We start from the raw sequence: 21,693 nt of genomic DNA, 5'->3' as shown, positions 1-21,693 counted from the left end.
TATGTGGGTACCTCTGCTGTACTGGGGCATCCCTGCTATACTAAGGACTATGTGTATACCTGCAGATATATTTTAACCTCTTCATACCCATTTACCTTGTCTGGAAGATGCTGCAGCAGGGATCCTGGCGGTGAATCATAAGAATGTTTCCAGGGTCCGAGGTTGGCGGAGTAATGCACTTAGCTGTATCTGAAGATATCACTCCATCTCCGGATACAACATTTGGGGTATCCCATAACTCCGGAACCCCGCTACATAGACACATTCTGCAAAGACTTTCTCTGTCAAACCAACCCCAAAACTTGCAGCCTAGAAATCTCCCGATCCCAGCATCCCAGTAAAGGCAAAAATCACATAATTTTTTAATGTCGCAAAATTAGTATACAGTTGCAGTAATACATTTTTGACTTCTGGGTCCCAGAGCTGACACTCTAAGACCCTAACACACGGGTCAGGGTTAACCAAGTGGGCTTGACCTTTATTATAAGCCTGATTAACCCCTTCACCGTCACTGGCAGGGAGGCCTGTTACCAGTATGTTACAATAATCCAGATGGGAGAGGATAAGGCCATGCATTTGAGTTTAGCAGCAGAAGATTGACAGAATAAAGTACAGATCTTGGCAACATTACAGAGGAAGAAGCAACAAATTTTAGTCATGCCATGAATGGAGAAGGAAAGGGAGGTGTCAAATGTCTCTCCCATGCAACGCACTGTGGCGACAGGATAGATGGTATTACCATTTATGGTGATGGAAAAGGGGATATTAGGTTCAGGTTGTGGAGAAAATACAAAGTTCTCAGTTTTAAACATTACATTTTAGGTGGTAGAGCAACATCCACGAGAAGATAGCATGTAGGAGGCAATCTGAGACTTCGAACTGGATTGAAGGTGTGAGGGAAGGGGTGGTTAGATATATCTGCATAGAGATGATACCCAAGGTCAAAAGAGTTGATGAGGTCACCAAGTGATAATGTGTAGAGAGAAAAGGAGAGGTCCCAGGACAGAGCCCTGAGATAAAACCAAAAGACAGATTAACAGAAGACGAAGACATGTTACCAACAGAGACAGGTCCCATTTGTAGTGAATGAGATAAGTGTGGTGTCATTTTGACAGTCACCAGCATCTCTCACCTCTCCGGTCAGCAGGTAGATAATCTCCAGGGTGTGATCCAAGATCATCTCAGTCATCGGCTTTTTGTCCTTGTTCATGATTAGTGAGTTAGTCAGATGCTCCAAGAATGGTCTCTGGTCCGTGTGGAAGTGTCTCACCCCGTAGTGACCTCTGCAGTTACTGGTATATATTGTACTTGTATTTCACAGCAATATCATCCTACACATGCGGAGAGAGAGAGGGATGTATATATCACCCTTCAGTGACAGAAATGGATACAATGGAAAAAGTGTCCCTCCTGTCTTTGTCACCCAGCAGTGGGAGGGACAGAAGGGGCTGTGTGTCCTGTCTGTGTCCCCCTGCAGTGGGAGGGACAGATGTGAGGGACTGTGTCTCCTGTCACCCTGCAGTGGGAGGGACAGATGTGAGGGACTGTGGGTCCTGTCTGTGTCACCCTGCAGTGGGAGGGACAGATTTGAGGGACTATGAAGCCTGTCACGTGAGACCAGGACAATTAAACCAGGATAGCAAGGACCAGACAGAACAACGTTTATTTAGACTGGAGTCCACAGGCACAAAGCAATATAAGATTTAAGGCATACTGGACACCTAACAAGCTCCTATTAAACCCCCAAAATAACCACAACATATATATAAGCATATGAGTGTCACAGAGGAGTGCTACTGACACTCATATGCTTATATATATGTTGTGGTTATTTTGGGGGTTTAATAGGAGCTTGTTAGGTGTCCAGTATGTTTTACAATTCTTGTCCAGCTAGTCATGGCTGATTGGAGGTTGGCAACCTCCTTCCTAATTGAAGGTCACCCCCTCCCACATTTAAATGGTTATGGGCTCACTCTATAGCATCTTCCACTCAGGGGAACTTGCCTGCTTGCAGTTTGGCTGTGACATCTCTAATACAGAGTGCTTTTCCTGGTAATGTACAGGTTAATAAAAGCTTCAGTCAGACTAAGAACTTTGCAACTAATATTGACAGATTTACTATAAATCATTCTTCCTGTTATTACACAGGTTATTAAGAATTTATATTAGCGTTAGGGACCCCTGATATGTGGTCTGCCGTGCCGTTGGCTCAGGGGCTTACAACAATTTTGGCCAAAAATGTCAAACTAAAAGACCATTTACTTATTAGATATTTATACATATATATTTAGGCACTGTACCGTGTATGAGTCTCACTGGATGTGCTAAAACTGAGCTTTGTCTGTGTTTTATGTTCTGTGTCTGGTTTTAAATAAGATTTAAGGCACAAATTCCCCAAAACCTGGGTTACGGGGGTGGGGAGGGGGGAGTAAATCCTTGCTTGCTATGTGCTGAGCTGATTTATTCTGCACTATCGCAACTGGACTAACACGGCTATTTTCTGATATATATATATATATATATATATATATATATATAGTGTGCTGATCTTTGTATGCAGTATCTTTACATCAAGGAGCTGAGTATCTTGGGTTATTTTATCCCTCCCTGTTTTTGTTTCCCATCTGCTTTAATATATGTATTTGGGTCACTAAATATACATACTTACATGTCTCCTTTGCCCTAGCATCACCTGAGCTGCAATAGGTTTACACTTTGCTAGTGACATTTTTTACTGCTATCAGCATAACACTTAGGTTATTTTTTGTGTAAATTTTTTTTTTATGCTTATATATGTAGACCTGTGATGTTCTTTAGTCTCTCATACATGTGGTGACCGGCCGGTCTATATTGCTTTATTGTGGGAACTTTTGTTCCCACAGTAAGCTAGTTTCTTAAGGGCATCATATCTTCATTCTTTTGGGTCTATTACTATGTGTTGTATTCTATGCTTTTTTGCTTTTCCCTGTCCATTGGTTTTCTTTTTATTCATTAGTCAGGCAGGCTCTCCAGTTAGTTGTTTGTATGTCTGTTATTTTTTTCTAATTTAATTAAAGTACCCCTTTTATTCTTTGCAAACATTTGTCTGAGTGCTACTTTAGAGGTTTTCTTTTTGGTGTTTCCATATATATATATATCTCTATCGGGTCTTGAATACCCAGGACTGTGTATTGACGGCAAGACACAGGGGGACCAGACCTCTTTTCCTGGACACAGAGGACCCAGGAACCTGCCAGAGGCTGGACCCTCATGCACACCTGGACACCACTGACCTGAAGGGCCACCTGCTTTAAGGAACCGCTGAGACTGGTAGGCTGGAGAGGGGCTGATCCTCCCAGTCTTGTAAGAGAGGGACTGGGGAAGTAACTTAGTCCTTACAAAGTGATAATAATAAACTAATACATACTAAGCGCTCAACCTATTTCAATTGTGGTGATTAATCAAACTAATTGACCAATAAACAAACCATAGTGATAATAGAGTGATATTAAATAAATATACAATCAACATGTATACATATAAACCCCCATGTGTAATGTGATAAATAATAGGGGCTGGCTGCCTTAGGACAAGGAAACAACAAGTCTATCCATGGAGGCTTGTATCAAAACATGAAATGTATTAGGACACTCCTTGGCGCACTACCAGGTATAAGGAATCCTAGGTAAATGGAACAGTACAATCCTAAATCCCAGAGGTGGAAACAGTCCGTTTGCCGCACAGATGGACTTTCTGGGGTGTCTTGGAGGTAGATCAAATTCTAAAACCAAACAGACAGAAAAGACCATTGCGCAGTAATCTCTTGAAAAGGAGATCTCATACACTTAGCAGCTAACTACTTACATATATGCAAGTAGTATAGGACCTCGAGAGGTATCTTTGTCTTGAGCTTCAGTGTATGGGACTGGATAGCAATTGGTCTCAGATTCTTCTGTACTTCTGCCTTCTCCACAGCTTTACAAGTTCTCAGTCACGGTGCCCATAAAATGCAATAATAAAACACATAGTGCGGTACCGTAACAAAATTTATTAAAAACAACTAACATCACAAAAGAATGCACTCACAGGCTAAGGGATCATTTAGCCGGATTACAGACGTGCCGTCCGCAGGCGTGACTGTCGGGTGCAGGTGATGAGGCTGGATCCTACGTCTATCTCCTCCTCGCAGCCCAGGTCCACCTCTGCTGACGTCACTACTGCGCCACCGCTCGCCTCCTCAGCCCGCTGCTCCAACCTAGTGACGTCAGTAGATACCGTGTTGATTCCACGAAGTCAGGAGACAGCGCACAATTCTCAAGCAAATAAAGTGTATATTGATAATAGGGCACAAATTTCCAACGTTTCGGTCCCCGAAAACGGGACCTTCCTCAGGGTTGTGCAGTGGGGAAAGAATAAAACATACAATTATATACCCTAAAAACCAGTGTGAACAATCAAACAATTAGTCAAATAAGCTCCAAGGTAATTAAAGCAGGTAAATGCCCGGCAACCCTGTGTGTCAGACGATCTCTATGGTGCAATGCTGCTGCTGCCATTGTTGAGAGTTCAGTCAGATATAATGAATTAGTCTGTTACACCTGCGTGTCGTTATTAATCCCTTCGCGTGGCCGCTGTGGTTGCTTGGCAACCTGTGTAAGCGTCCTGCTGGAGGATCCTGATAACCTCATGTTGCGGCCGCCATTTTGAAATGTAGTTTGCACATGTGCAGTAGTTGCTTGGCAACCTGTCAGCGTCCTGCTGTAGGAGCTGAAATGTAGTTTGCACATGCGCAGTGGCTGATGGGTTCTCCTGTACAAAGCTTCCGTGGTTGCTAAGCAACCCGTTTTTCAGTCAGACCGCGTCTGAGTGACGTGTGGCTGGCGGCTCCATATTAGGCTGAGTCCATAGAGGGGTGAGCAGTTCGGAGCCGCGCTGACGCTGAGGCTCGCCTGCTGAAATCTGCACGATTTCATGCCCATGCAGGCGAGCCAGCGTGCGCGATCGGGAGGTGGGGGGAGGCAGAGGAAGGCGGGGCAGTGACGTCGCTGGGCCAATCGCCGCGACGCACCGACGTCAACATCACGGCGCCGGGACGTTGACACTGCTTCGCGCTGATTGGTTGTTTTCAGCTGAAAAACAGCTTGGCTGTCGGCTGAAAAATCCAGCGCCTCAGCACGCCTGAAGACGCTCGCGTGAGCCCCCTCTAAAGACATCCTCATTGAGGATGCAGGGCTCAGCGCGGAGCGTCCGCACGGCTCAGCGCGGTTTGTCCTTCTATGGACGTGGCCTTAGTCTGTTACACCTGCGTGTAGCTAGAGATTCTTATTAATCCCTTCGTGTGGCCGCTGTATTTGCTTGGCAACCTGTGTAAGCGTCCTGCTGTAGGATCCTGATAACTTCATGTTGCGGCCGCCATTTTGAAATGTAGTTTGCACATGCGCAGTAGTTGATAGGTTCTCCTGTACAAAGCTTCCGTGGTTGCTAAGCAACCCGTTTTTCAGTCAGACCGCGTAAGTGAAGGGACAATACACCGGTGTAGGTGGTGTTTGCTGCATGATACAGTCACCGTGCACACTGTGCATAGTGTGCCCCCATGCACTGCCCAGCAATGAGTCTCTGCTGGAAGGGATAATGAAGCTAAGTGGAGGCTGAACAAACACAACAGGCTAATAATGCCCCTCAATATAGGAACTATATCCATTATAGTCACGCATTATCACAGCACCCTGCAATGAAACAATTCCTGAGTGTGTGAAGTTATGTACTGTGTATACTGTCAGATGAACACAAATATTGTAAGAGAGGGACACAGATAGTGTCAGGCTGCGGTCCCAGTCACTGCCACAGCGCACGGCGCGGCGTGCGCTGTGCGTGTAAGCACCGCCCCTCAATGGGGAAGGGCCCAGTACGCACCTTCACGCTGAAGGTGCAGCCGCGCCGTACTGCAAGGTTTTTTAAACTCAATGAAATTGAGTTTAAAACTTGCGACGGAGGCGTGGCCACGCCCCCACCAGCGGTTCACCCAATGAGGGCGAACCAGCCGCGTGACGTAATGGGCACGCCCCCGCAAATCCCCGACCACGCCCCCTCCCGTCGCAAGCTCCCTCTCTCCCTCAGACCGCAGATCGCGGTTAGCGCTGTGCACGCGCCGCCCCCCGCCGGGCGCGCGTTTCACAGACATGACTGGGACCGCAGCCTTATAATCTGCTGTCTGCTACAATTAGTAAGTAGAAAAATGGATTGGAAACAAACTGCAGCGTCCAAATAGGAGGTTGTGTGTTTTTTGTATTTTGTTTGTCCTTTTTCATTTTCATGTTGTCCTATTAAAGTATTTTAATTTTTCACTCCTGGTGAGCTGATAGTGCTATTTGGACGCTGCAGTTTGTTTCCAATCCATTTTTCTACTTGCATTACCCCTCGATTGGAATAACGCGCTGAGTGAAGGAGGGTACGTTGTATGGGAGTCTATGTTTGCAATCAGAAGTTTCCGCGGATACAGCGGAGAGAACGGAGCTGATACCGGACGGACCGGAAGTGATCATGTACACTACCGGCACTCGGGAGCTCCAGAGAGTTTGTGTGAGGAGACGCAGCTGAATTAGAGACGATCAACGCCGATCCTGCTTGCGGGACTGAGGCAGTGAAACCGGAGCACTACAAGAGGGATTTATGGAGGTAAATACATTTTTGTCTCCAGTGCTTATATATCCCAGGTAGCGGTGTCCATTGGAGCTCCGTTTCTGCCACTTGCAGTCCCTGGTCACCTCTCCAAGCAACATATCCTGACACCCACGTGATTATTTCACAGTATTCCTCAGTCATCCACATTACTTACAATTATTTTTATATTCTATGTCTCTGTTTTGAGCTTGTAGTAGCCGTACCACAGACAATAGTCTGCTACAATTAACCTGAATGATGCTCCTGTTGACGGGCTGGTACTCCCTGGAGAGGTCTTGTAGGGATATTGAGCCTGGTGATCCCACTGGATCCTTAGTCTGTACGTACTGACTCAATATCATTGTTGGTCTGGGAGATCTTGTGGTAGATATTCCGTGGTCACTATATATATATTGCAGAATAAATTAGTTCTTCAGTATTCGATGATACCTTTTTTATTTGGACTAACAATTTATGTCATAGGACAAGCTTCCGAGAGTCCTATGACATAAATTGTTAGTCCAAATAAAAAAAGGTATCACCTAATACTGAAGAACTAATTTATTCTGCACTATCGCAACTGGACTAACACGGCTATTTCCGTTATATATATATATATATATATATATATATATATATATATATATATATATATATATATATACATACATATATATATACATACATACAGTGTTCGACAAATCCATTCACCTACAGGCCCGTGGCGACTGGATTTGACCCCGTGGCAACCTCCTTATGGCCGCCCTAGCATAGCGGGATTGGGGGCGGGACTAGGTGGCGAGTAGATTTTTTGGTTCGGCGAGTAGATTTTTGGGTGATTTGTCAACCACTATATATATATATATATATATATATATATAAGTGTATGTATATAAGTATATGTATATATGAGGGGAGGGGGTAAGTGTGTGTGTATGTGTCATCATTTTATCCGTTCAGTCGAGTACGACTCTCGCCCACTCTATGGATCAATGTTCTCCATGTCTTCCGATCTCTCACGGCTTCTTTCAATTCTGTTATGTTCAGTCCAGTATCTTTCTTGACGGTATCTAGCCAGCGAGTTCTTGGGCGGCCTCTTCCTCTTTTGACACCAATCATTCCAAGCATGACGTCCTTCTCAAGCGACTTGCTTCGCATGATATGACCAAAGTAGGAGAGCTTTTGCTTTGTTATCTTGGCCACCAGTGAGATTATCGGTTTGGTCCGTTCCAGAACTGCTTGGTTCGATATTCTGGCTGTCCACGGAATGCATAGCAGACTTCTTCACCACCACAGTTCAAATGCATCGTTCTTTCGCCTGTTTGCCTTACTCAGAGTCCAGGTTTCACAGCCAGGTTGCTATTGGGAAAACGATTGCACTGACAATCTGCATTTGGTTGCCAGGCTGATATCTTTACTCTTCCAGATGTTGTTCATACTGACCATCGCATTTCTTCCAAGTGTCAGCTGTCTCTTGATCTCAGGGGTGCAGTCGCCATCTGTGGTGGGATGGGGTAACCAGGCTATCTAATAAAGGTTAAGCCCGCTGGTTATCCCTGAACCTGTGGGGTCCCTGGTACCTCCATAAGCCAGGGACCAGGGATAACACATACTGGAAAATAAAATGACCCTGTTTTTTCCTATTTCATGTTCCCTTAGCCCTAGAACTGTGACATTTCTTGTGTGTCAGTTTTAGGGGGGATATTTGGATGGAAAACAATTATTTTGTTATTTATCCATGTCCCCCCCAGACACCTGGATTTTGAGCCCAAATATCCCCAAGTTATTTCCCTTATAAGTATAAGGTCCCCTAAAGTATATTCTGTAATAATGTGTACTTTAGATCGTGTTTTGCGTTTACTATAAGGCTCTCTACAGACATGGTTAAGATGCCAGCTAGTTTGCATAGAGTCCACAGGTGAAGGAGGAGACGGGATGTTGAGAGGTGTAGGGGGGCTAAGTGGACGGGGCAGGGCGGAGTACTGGTTCTGGAGAACCTATTTTCACGCCAATCTTAGGATCATTGAGGCCTGCTCGCCGCATGACAGCTTCTGCATACATGTTGAAAGCTGCTGGTGGTAGGATGCATCCTTAACGTGTGCCCTTTTCTATCTTGAACCCATCCGTGTCTCCGTATGGCGTTCGGACTGTAGCTTCTTGGTCTTGATAGCGTGATCTTATGAGTTCGGTGAGGTGTGGTGGTGTGCCCATTTCCTTCAGGCAGGTCCAGAGCTTTTTATGCTCAATTACATCGAACGCCTTCGAATAATCGATGAAACACATGTAGAGATCTTTCTGATACTCCCTGTTTTTTTCCATAATCCATCGAAGGTTGGCAATGTGATCACGAGTGCCTCTGCCTTTCCTGAAGCCAGCTTGCTCATCTGGCATTTCCCCATCGACTGTTGTTCGCAAGCGTTGTTGGACAATCTTCAGAAGGATATGTGTGTATATATGTATGTATATATATATATAACAAAAACAAGGATATAAAAGAGTAGTGCTATAAGTGTGATAAGTGAGTTCTAATGTGATGGTGAATAGGGCTAAATTATTAAATAATCAAATAGTGCTTATATAATATTACTAAATAAAAATTAAAGCAATAAGAAAATTAGAATAATAAAAACATATAACGTGAATATCAGAGAACAAACCAGTCCAAATGATGGAAACAGATGAGAAAAAAAGTCCAGATACAGAGATTAATTGTCAGTCACAATGTGGAGTAGGCTGCTCCTTGGTTGATCTAGCCAGATCAGAAGAATCTAAAAAACAAAGACAAAAAGAAGCGCCAGCTCCATGGCATAATATTGTTTGTAAAATTGACAATTTATTAAAAAGCAGAATGTGGCTGCCAGGAATTGCACTCACTTCAAATAGTGAAAAAGCATTCAAGGGAGACAATCTGTAAACCAGCTGAGACTGTAGGAGGGTAGAAAGCCAGATATTGCTGTAGATATACACAAGAGGTAAATGAGGATACTTATCCGTGGCTGGATGAAAGATGGTAGTCAGTGTAAGCAGGAGGGGTGGTTGTGTTAGGCAGGTAGCTGAAACACCATCCGGTGTAGTAGGTAGATATCCAGTTGTCAGCTACTTCACTCCATGTGCCTGACGTGAAATCATAGTCCCAGCATTCAGACCTTAGAGCACCCAACTCCGCAATAACAACTCTGTTTTGCCGGAAGTATCCTCTACCTTTCTTCGTGTGTAATAGAAAATTGGCAGACCTCGACACAGCCTCAACCCGCGTGATGACGTCAGTGCGTCACTACATCATGACGTCCTGACTAGTTTCGTCACGTGAGTGACTTTTTCAAAGGATGCTGTCTTTGTTTGTTTTTTATCTTAATATATAAAATCGAAATTTGTGGGTGTCACGTACGACCCTCCGCAAAGGTCCGTCAAATGGACAGTATCCCCTCTTACAGGATTAAGGATCAATACACAACCCGCAAGCTGCCCCACTCTTCACCCCCTCAAGGGTCCCTCAAATGAGTTGTATCTCTCCTCAAGCCGTCCCAATATACCACCGCCACGAACAGCACACAAGTGAGCACGTGGCTTTAGATATGCAACCAGGGTAAATACACACGGCTACTCTAGCCAACCCCCCTTTCTCCTCTTAAGGAACCAGCGAGTTAGTATTAACCCCTACTCAATTGCACATCATAACCATCCACTGCCACCACCTGAGGTTATGCAGATATGATAAAAGATCTTAGACTAAAATATCCGCCAGGGCCTCAGATCCCTGTTTATTATAGGAAAAACTATGCACTCTAACACACAATCAGTTGTAGTAACATGTGCCCGAATTCGTAAGTTATTCTCTCCAGAGCGCGCATTAGTTCATTCAGAGCCCAAAGCATTACGTATTAAATGTTTTAATATATATAAAAATACAGTGCTTAGATTACAGAAAAGGTATTACAAAATAAACATACAGTTATTACAATATAAGGCAGAACAGCTTCTTAAAATAAAATGATAAACATAAAAGAAAATCTATACTTCACCACATGACATAGATTTTCCCCAGAGAGGTCGCTGGTAAGAAACATTGAAATATCCCGTATCTGGTCTCAAATACTCCTCTGTAGATATCTACCCCCCACCACGCTTGCTCAGCCTTAAATACAGTTGTTTCCCATTGAACACAACCTAAACCCAGCCCCTGTCATAAATCAGTGGTGAGGTTGACAGTCGTACCCCAGAGTAAAACTCCTCCCCCTCCAGGACATTTAAAAACTGCTTTTCCTATCTAAATAACTTCATAACTTCAGTTCAGTTTTACTTACTGGCACGCAAGACATATTAATACATTCCGGCACGCATGACGCTCCCAATGAGACTAAATATTACCGTGTATTACTAAAATTAAGAGAGATATTAATATCTGTCTTTTAGTACCTGCTAGACATCATGTGTCTGTAATCATTATTTGTGACTCGGTCCCACGCATACACATATGGAACTTTTAGCATGTTCAGCCGAGGACATCTCATGATATTCTTATATTTAATAAGGTCACTCATTCTGATATCGCCTTCTGTAGCCGCACCCCTGGCCCCCATAAAACCCCTTGTCAAGAAATCCTTTGAAGCTGGGCCTCCTGTGTAGAGAACGTTTGTCACAGGTGCTATATTTCACACCCCATGCTCCAGTCATGGGCCTAGCTGTCTCTACCAGCAATATACACTTGGCCTGCAAATTAGGTATTAACATACACCAAACCCCCTCTGTACTTTTCACACCCAACTTCAATCAAACCATTTGAAGCCCAGATATTTCTGAAAAGACACAACACATATTTGTATATTTCCTAAAACTGTAGCTCATTAATCCCTTAAGCCCCAGAGGGATTAAAAATACCCAATATCTCATGACATTATCCTGACACCTCCCTCCTTAAAATGAGCGAAGGGGCTAGCTTACATGCCAGCGCCGTGCTCAAACAAATAAAACCTTTACCATTTCCTCTGAGTCCCTAGGGATGACAGGCTGTAATGGGAAGCTCTCTTCCCCCCTTTGGCACAATCCCCCTTGAACACCCCCCTGAGGTCTTCTGTGATGGCAGGCTGTACTTGGAGACTATCTTTGCCCCCCACTCCAGTACAACCCCTGTCAGTCACCCTTCCCTGATCCCCAGTGTGCGTCAGTATCTGGAATTGTTCAGAGGATTCCTGGGCTAGTTGGGTCACAGCGGTCTCATATTGGGTAAACATCTTGCCCAGATCCTTACCTAGTAACATATTAGAAGGAATAACATCCATTCCTCCCACCTCCCACACACCGTGCCCAGTGTCTCAATTCAAGTATACCTTTGCCACTGGCAAAACATGGCGGCCCCCTCCCGCCACCCCCATATGCAGAGTCCTTCCAGGAATGATTTCCTCAGGCCGCACCAGTCCTGGTCGCACCAGGGTAAGTGTAGCACCTGAGTCTCTCAGTCCTTGGGTGAGTTTCTGACCCACCAGGACTGGCTGCAAGTGGGCACCGTTGTTTTCTTCTTGCTCAGGTACCACACAGGCACCTAGGTGCACTCCTGAGGGGTGATCCCCTTCAGAGGCAGTTGCAGGCCTCTTCCTTTCTGGGCAGTTGGTGCTGTTGTGCCCCAGCTGTTGGCAGGCAAAACACCGACGGGTATCCCCCTCGGTGTGCCAACCGCCCCTCCAAAAGAAGCCTCAGTTGGTGTAACAAGAGGAGGTCGCGGGGTTTCCTCCAATCTACCCCCCTTCCATTTTGGGAAATGCTCCATCCGTGGTCTTGAAGGGCTAGAACCTCTGCTGCTTGGTTCTGGCAACGCCCTCTGGAGCTTGGCAAATTCCATCTGTTGCTGTAGGCCTGCAGCGCCTCTCGTCTCTGAAGCTGCTGGCCGTTCTCTTTCTGCTGCACATCCCGCAGCGCCTCTCGTCTCTGAAGCTGCTGGCCGTTCTCTTTCTGCTGCACATCCTGCAGCGCCTCTCGTCTCTGAAGCTGCTGGCCGTTCTCTTTCTGCTGCACATCCCGCAGCACATCTCGCTGCGACGTGTTCTGAAGCTGATCTTTCTCTTCCCGCAGCACATCTCGCTGCGACGTGTTCTGAAGCTGATCTTTCTCTCTCAGCCTCACGCTCTTGGGTCTGGGTGATGAGCTGCAACTGCATTCGCTCATCTACTGGTCCCAGGCACTCGTGGGCGATTTCCAGGACTACACCACACTCACTTCCACTGCGGTGGGCATCCTGGCACAGTGTAGCATCTTGCCTTCTGTCATCTTCCAGCAAGACTTGTATGCGCTCTTCTTTATCTTTACCCAGACCTTGGAGATCACGCTCCTCACACAGAGCCATCAGTGTCTCTTTTGTCTGGCGTTGGTATAAAGCAGCCATATTCACTACACTTTACTCAAAATAAAAAGATAGCAAAAGAAAAACAAGAGGGGGGGGGACGAAACTGTCTGCTTGTATGTTTTATAAAAATAGCACTGAGTTGAAGGAAGTTAAAGTAATGGAACTTCTCTCGGCCCAGCTCTCTCAAAAAGTGGAGAAATTCCACAAAGTTTGGGACATATGGTCCCGATCCTAGCCTAAACCCTAGTCCAACTCCATAGTAGGGGAAAAATAAAAAGGGAATCAGTGAAAATAGGAAAACTAGTGGTCTACACGCTCAATCTTTCCCCTCCACCCCCTCCCCCCTTCCCCCTCCACCCCCTCCCCCCTTCCCCCTCCACCCTTCCCCCCCTCTCTTTCTATTCTTTTCTCTTATTCTATCATTCAACATCAAATTGACGAACCTTAAGAGTGGACAAAACCATAGACATATATATACCTGAGGTCACCCTCATTCAACCCGCAAAGGTATGGGGAGCCATACAGTTAAAACGGATATATCAGTTACGATAAGTTAAATGTTAATAGTTATGTGAATTTATGTGACTACACGTATGTTTGTATTCCACTCTTACTAGAATAGACCGAAATGTACAATGTGATATTATATGTGAAAAAACAATAAAAAATTGAAACAAAAAAATAAATAGCACTGAGTAATAGCTTTGGGGTACTGAGCTGTGACCTCTCGCAAGACTCACACAGGTCAGTCACTTTTTAATGTTTCGTTTATCCCGTAGGCATAAACTCAAACCACTAAAAAGCTCTGATATTAACAAAAATACAAATTGTCATCCCACCGCTATGCCACCATTTGTCACGTACGACCCCCTGCTAGCACGCGACCTGCATACGGGACAAGGGTTAATACCGATGCTCGCAAGCGCACCGACTCTTCACCTCCGCAAAGGTACGTCAAATGGACAGTATCCCCTCTTACAGGATCAAGGATCAATACACAACCCGCAAGCTGCCCCACTCTTCACCCCCTCAAGGGTCCCTCAAATGAGTTGTATCTCTCCTCAATCCGTCCCAATATACCACTGCCACGAACAGCACACAAGTGAGTACGTGACTTTAGATATGCAACCAGGGTTAATACACACGGCTACTCTAGCCAACCCCCCTTTCTCCTCTGCCAGGAACCAGCGAGTTAGCATTAACCCCTACTCAATTGCACATCATAACCATCCACTGCCACCACCTGAGGTTATGCAGATATGATAAAAGATCTTAGACTAATATATCCGCCAGGGCCTCAGGTCCCTGTTTATTATAGGAAAAACTATGCACTCTAACACAAAATCAGTTGTAGTAACATGTACCCGAATTCGTAAGTTATTCTCTCCAGAGCGCGCATTAGTTCATTCAGAGCCCAAAGCATTACTTATTAAATGTTTTAATATATATAAAAATATAGTGCTTAGATTACAGAAAAGGTATTACAAAATAAACATACAGTTATTACAATATAAGGCAGAACAGCTTCTTAAAATAAAATGATAAACATATGTAACCCTGTTCCGCCCCCCCCCCCCCCCCCAGTCTCTACGGGAGTGTGAGGGGTGCATGGGGGGCTGGTTACAGGCGGTGTGGTACGTACCTGTGAGGAACAGGAGGGCCTGAGCTTCCCGCGATTTTGTGGGGGAGCCAGGACCGGGCTTCTTGGGTGGTAGCCTCCATATTATCTTAGTGGTGCAGCGCCTCCATCTTCTATACTCCCAGGGTAATGAGATAGGACCGGTATAGAAGAACCCCTCGGGTCCCAGGGTTATACTCTCCAAATCACACACAGTCTTTACGGGTGCAGAACAGTCTCTTTATTTGACAGGGCAACGATATCCCAACGATAAGGCTTCCAGCAGCCACAAAACAATCGCCAGTGCCAAGTACAACCTGCTCAACTCCCCACGACCTCCTCCTCTCCTTCCCTCCAGGTCACTCGGCCGACAGGATGGTCTGAGCTAGGGCGGCAATACCCCGTGGCCCACCCCCGAGGTTAGCCTCGGGGTGGGTCTTGAATTCTATTCCCATCACCCCTGGCAGCGGGGTGAGGGCATTGGTCCACCAGTCTATGATTCTATCAGCTCTACTTACAGACGCTGATCGGTTTGGTTCCTCTCGCTCTCAACCGGCATGCTGCGCCGGGGAGCCCGTAGCCTCCCGATACTCCTCGGACCGTTCCGCAGGATTCGTGGCTTACGGCCTAATACTCAGCAGCTTTAGACTCTTGGTCTCACTGCTCACTCGAACTCTTCTTAAGCCACTCTCTCCATTGAAGAACCATCAATCAGAAAGGAACATGGCACACAGCAAGTACGAAGAACAACCACACACCCGCCGGAGTCTGCTGCTAAATATAGTCCAGGTAGAAAAACGGGGAAAATCCCCACGTGGAAGCTACAAATATGGCAAGTGCTATGTATTCAGAGAATCATATCAGCCGGCATGAAGATAAATAAAGTATAGAGCTAGCCCCTCCCCTCCTGGTGTCAGCAGAACCTCCCTCTTGCTCACGCCTGCAGCAGAGTCCAGGCCGGCATCTACCATTCAGGTTAGGGCTATGAAGGGGGGAAACCCATAATGATTACTGGCGCCTGATCTTAACAGGACTTACCACAGTAGAAGGAAGATAGGTATAGCCTGAGCTGTTTACAGGGGGCTACACATGAAAGAAAATCTATACTTCACCACATGACATAGATTTTCCCCAGAGAGGTCGCTGGTAAGAAACATTGAAATATCCCATATCTGGTCTCAAATACTCCTCTGTAGATATCTACCCCCCACCACACTTGCTCAGCCTTAAATACAGTTGTTTCCCATTGAACACAACCTAAACCCAGCCCCTGTCATAAATCAGTGGTGAGGTTGACAGTCTTACCCCAGAGTAAAATTCCTCCCACCCAAGGACGTTTAAAAACTGCCTTTCCTATCTAAATAACTTCATAACTTCAGTTCAGTTTTACTTACTGGCACGCAAGACATATTAATACATTCCGGCACGCATGACGCTCCCAATGAGACTAAATAATACCGTGTAATACTAAAATTAAGAGAGATATTAATATCTTTCTCTTAGTACCTGCTAGACATCATATGTCTGTAATCATTATTTGCGACTCGGTCCCACGGATACACACATGGAACTTTTAGCATGTTCAGCCGAGGACATCTCATAATATTCTTATATTTAATAAGCTCACTCATTCTGATATCGCCTTCTGTAGCCGCACCCCTGGCCCCCATAAAACCCCTTGTCAAGAAATCCTTTGAAGCTGGGCCTCCTGTGTAGAGAACGTTTGTCACAGGTGCTATATTTCACACCCCATGCTCCAGACATGGGCCTAGCTGTCTCTACCAGCAATATACAGTTGGCCTGCAAATTAGGTATTAACATACACCAAACCCCCTCTGTACTTTTCACACCCAACTTCAATCAAACCATTTGAAGCCCAGATATTTCTGAAAAGACACCACACATATTTGTATTTTCCTAAAACAGGTGCTCATTAACCCCTTAAGCCCCAGAGGGATTAAAAATACCCAATATCTCATGACATTATCCTGACAGTGGGGTTGAAACTAGATGTGGTGAATGTGATTGGTCCGTGGGTCTGCCCGCCCCCCCGCGACTCTCATTGGCCAAGAGGTAAGCTCCACTGTGACACACACATAGACACACACAGACATTGGTCCCTGTGTCTGCCCGCCCATAGTCAGCCTTCCACACGACTCTCATTGGCCAAAGGTAGAGTGACATCACTGACACACACCTACTCCACTGTCACACACTCACACTGCCACACCATACCCCTTGAGACAGCCATCTCAGACTATCACCCCTGCGGAGTGACACACTGACCTTGGTAAGTAAAATCCACCTCAGACATTTGACCCATGTCAAATGTTTCCCCTGTCTAATTTAACCCACCTCACACTATCACCCCTGTCTAATTTAACCCACCTCACACTATCACCCCTGTCTAATTTAACCCACCTCAGACTATCACCCCTGTCTAATTTAACCCACCTCAACACGTTTACCCCTGTCTAATTTTTATCCTTACTGCCTTCACACACCCTCAACAATCCCTTCCCGCCTACTCAAAATGTCCGCCTTCTGACACAACATTTTCCATTCACCTACTGTAAATGTCCTTCTTCAAAAATGTTCACCCTTCACAAAATGTCCGCCTTCCCGCACCATCAACACTCCCTTCCCGCCTTCACCTACTCAAAATGTCCGCATTAAAAACATGTCACCATCAACACTACAAAATCACCTCATGTCCGTCTGCACTCCGCTACTCATCTCCATATGCGCTCCGCACTGCAAATTTCAAACTTCCCCTCAGCATGCCTGCACTCGCATTACAATGGCTGCCTTCCCACACACAACTCATCTCCGTCTCTCCCTGCAGCCAGAGGGGAGGGAGATGCGTGGCCGGGAGGGAGATGCGTAGCCGGGGGGTGACATGCGTAAGCCCGCTCCCCGGCGCTCTCCCACTTCCCCCCACCCCCCAGAGCACGCTCTCTACGGCTCACCCCCCACCCCCACACGCCGCTACCCCGGCTCAACATCCCCGAAGAGCAGGAGGAGGGAGGGAGGCAGGGAGTTGCGGCCGCGCAATAGCTCCTCTGTGCCACCGGGAGTTGGCGGAGGCCACGAGGAGGGAGAGAACCAGTGGCAGCCCGAGGAGGAGCGCGGCATGCTGCCAGGTGAGGAAACGCAGGGGGAGGAATCCATGCCTTTCACGCCCCCTCCCTGCCTTTCACGCCCCCCTGCCTTTCACCCCCCGCCTTTCACGCCCCCCCTCTCTGCCTTTCACGCCCCCCCTCCCTGCCATTTGCACCCCCCCCTCCCTGCCATTTGCACCCCCCCATGCCTTTCGCCCCACCATGCCTTTCGCCCTCCCCCTGCCTTTCACCCCCCCTGCCTTTCACGCCCCCCCTCCCTGCCTTTCACGCCCCCCCTCCCTGCCATTTGCACCCCCCCATGCCTTTTGCCCCACCATGCCTTTCGCCCTCCCCCCTGCCTTTGACACCCGCCCTGCCTTTCACCCCCCCTGCCTTTCACGCCCCCCCTCCCTGCCATTTGCACCCCCCCATGCCTTTCGCCCCACCATGCCTTTTACCCTCCCCCCTGCCTTTCACGCCCCCGCCTTTCACGCCCCCCCTCCCTGCCTTTCACACCCCCCTCTCCCTGCCTTTCACACCCCCCTCTCCCTGCCTTTCACACCCCCCCTCCCTGCCTTTCATGCCCCCTCCCTGCCTTTCACGCCCCCTCCCTGCCTTTCACTCCCCCCCGCCTTTCACGCCCCCTCCCTGCCTTTCACTCCCCCCTGCCTTACACGCCCCCCCGCCTTACACGCCCCCCCTGCCTGCCTTTCATGCCCCCCCTCCCTTTCACGTCCCCCCCTCCCTGCCTTTCACGCCCCCCCTCCCTGCCTTTCACGCCCCCGTCCCCTCCCTGCCTTTCACGCCCCCGTCCCCTCCCTGCATTTCACGCCCCCGTCCCCTCCCTGCCTTTCACGCCCCCGTCCCCTCCCTGCATTTCACGCCCCCGTCCCCTCCCTGCATTTCACGCCCCCCGTAACCTCACTGCATTTCACGCCCCCCGTCCCCTCCCTGCATTTCACGCCCCCCGTCCCCTCCCTGCATTTCACGCCCCCCGTCCCCTCCCTGCCTTTCACGCCCCCGCCCCCCCCTCCCTGCCTTTCACGCCCCTGCAATCCCGGGCAACGCCGTGTATATCAGCTAGTATATATATATATATCAGCTAGTATAGTGTGTATATATATATATAGTCAATGTAAAAATAGCTTGCACTCACTTTTTCAATTGAAGGCAGATGCTCGTCCCATAAAGAAACATGTATAGGATGACCAGGAAAATCCGGGTAACAAAGAGACAGCACACCGCAGTATAATGAAATATATAAAGTGTATTAACAACACAGGGCAGCCAACGTTTCGGTCCTCAGAGTGGGACCTTCCTCAGGGCAGTGCCACTCTGAGGACTGAAACGTTGGCTGCCCTGTGTTGTTAATACACTTTATATATTTCATTATACTGCGGTGTGCTGTCTCTTTGTTACCCGGATTTTCCTGGTCACCCTGTGTATATATATATATATATATATATATATATATATATATATATATATATATATAGCTAGCAACTGTAAATATTCCTGTATATTCATTTGCATGTCTTAGACAGGTCTGCAACCCTGTCTTTCACCATTATCACCCAGCAAACAGCACTTTCACTGCAGCAAGGGATTCTGGGAAATGACAAGCAAATGAGCACACAGTGCCACTTTTTATCTCATGCTCACATTACATGAGCAACCCTTAGTCAATGCATGCTGCTTTAAACACAGCTTTTAAGCAAGGACTTGGGAGATGCAAAGTCAGTTAACCCACTCACAGTGAGTGGGTTAATTGACTTTGCATCTCCCAAGTCCTTGCTTAAAAGCTGTGTTTAAAAAAGCTGTGTTTAAAGCAGCATGCATTGGCTAAAAAGTGGCACTGTGTGCTCATTTGCATGTCATTTCCAAGAATCCCTTGCAGCAGTGAAAGTGCTGTTTGCTGGGTGATAATGGTGAAAGACAGGGTTGCAGACCTGTCTAAGACATGCAAATGAATATACAGGAATATTTACAGTTGCTTTATGCTTTACTGTGGAGGGTTTGTCACTTTTTTTACCCACCATAACCTTAATAGTGGTGGTGATTACCTACTCTTATCTCATTTGAGCAAATGTCAGCAAGCCGACCTCACACTGATGATACCCATCAAGGTTGAAACGTGTCTGTGAGTGGGTTAACTGACTTTGCATCTCCCAAGTCCTTGCTTAAAAGCTGTGTTTAAAGCAGCATGCATTGGCTAAGGGTTGCTCATGTAATGTGAGCATGAGATAAAAAGTGGCACTGTGTGCTCATTTGCATGTCATTTCCCAGAATCCCCTGCTGCAGTGAAAGTGCTGTTTGCTGGGTGATAATGGTGAAAGACAGGGTTGCAGACCTGTCTAAGACATGCAAATGAACATACAGGAATATTTACAGTTGCTTTATGCTTTACTGTGAAGGGTTTTAGTCACTTTTTTTACCGACCATAACCTTAATAGTGGTGGTGATTATATATATATATTATAGTGGATATATATATATATATATATGTGACGGTTCAGGGGATTCCTTCCTCTCCATGTGTCCCCGGCATCGCGGTTCCCCCTGCCTCTGATCTTCCTCCCATGCCTCCTCGTCCTGCTCTCCCTTCATCCTCCCGCATCCGTCCCTCTGTGGCATGCCCTGACACGCTCCCAGCGTCTGCGCGCGTTCCCCGCAGGGCGCGCGCATGTTCCCAAACACCCTATACCCTCCGCGGCACTCCCTGCTCGCAGCCTCCCTCTGTCTCCCCTCCGGTCCCATTACCTTCTGCAGTCACTCCTCCGGTTCTCTCTCCTCTCTCGGCAGGTGCCCCCGCGGCGCTCAGCGCGCTTTCTGACGCAGCCTGTGCGCGCGCACCTCCTCTTGTAAACTTCCCCAGACATCTGGCTCCGCCCCCCATGCTGTACAAGCTATCTCCTCCCTCTCTGATTTACCTGTCTCCTCCCTCTCTCCTTCTCACCTATCCCTGCTGCCTCTCACTTTACCCTCTACTCCTCCTCTCTCTCCCATTGGAGTTCCTTCCTTTATAACCCCTGTCTGTCCTCTAGCTCATTGCTCTGCATAGCTTCTTGTGACCCCTGTGTGTGCAGTCCTATGATTGGCTCTCCTGTCTCTTTCAGCGTTTGTTCCTGTTCCTGCTTACCTCTGGATCTCCCTGGCTTGAACTCTGCTTTGTACTGGATTACCTTGCTCTCTCCTGCCCTTGAACCCTGCATTCAGATATGACTTTGCTGCCTTCTGTTACCCCTGGACTCTGGCTTACGGACATCACTATCCTGCTCTCTATTACCCCTGGACTCTGGCACACGGATATCACTACCCGAACTCTGAAACCTAAGGCGTTGCAAGTATAACTTAACCCTCTTTCTACAGGCCCGGCAACGCACTACCACCTCACTGCTGTGGGTGCGTGTTATAACCCTACCCACCTCAGTACTGGGGACTGGCCTGGTCTGCGGGCATACAGGCGTTACATTATGCAGAGCCCAATAAATGCAGACCCCCCTGAGGTGGGTCAAGGTGTTTCCTTGGAACATTTACAATTTGTGAGCAACCAGCTAACCACTGTTTCGCAACAACTTGCTAACCTGTCTATCCATGAAACTCCAGTGGCTCCGCCAACCCGTCTCTATGACCTATGGTAATTCTGGACCACGTATTCCACCTCCCAACCGGTATGATGGGGACCCTCTCGCTTGCCGCGGATTCCTAAACCAATGCGAGGCTCAATTTGAAATGTCCCCCTCTCAGTTCCCTACCGGCCGTTCTAAGGTGGCTTACATTTACGCCTTGCTCACCGGCGACGCCCTCGCTTGGGCTTCTCCCCTCTGGGAACATAAAACTGAATTAGATTACCCTAAATTTAGTCGTGAGTTCCAACAAGTGTTTGACACTCCCGCACGCTGGGAGACGGCTGCTTTTTCTCTATTTCATATCTCACAGGTTCGAAGATCTGCTTCCTAGTACACGATTGAGTTCTGTACCCTTGCCGCGGAGACTCA

At 47.2% G+C, this 21,693-nt stretch overlaps 1 protein-coding gene across 1 annotated transcript in view; it reads right to left on the bottom strand.

Annotated features, from left to right (window-relative positions):
* Positions 1–21,693, bottom strand: part of LOC142466226 (uncharacterized) — a 202,681-nt gene that overhangs the window by 49,973 nt on the left and 131,015 nt on the right. Inside the window, 1 exon segment of the mRNA XM_075571171.1 lies at positions 1,133–1,331. Within this exon segment, the coding sequence (XP_075427286.1) occupies positions 1,133–1,210 (78 nt within the window). The 5' untranslated portion in view covers positions 1,211–1,331.

The sequence above is a fragment of the Ascaphus truei genome, chromosome 1, assembly GCF_040206685.1.
Source record: "Ascaphus truei isolate aAscTru1 chromosome 1, aAscTru1.hap1, whole genome shotgun sequence".
Lineage (NCBI taxonomy): Eukaryota > Metazoa > Chordata > Amphibia > Anura > Ascaphidae > Ascaphus > Ascaphus truei.
Note: the sequence above shows the minus strand (reverse complement) of the source record. Positions and strands in the feature narration are given on the sequence as shown.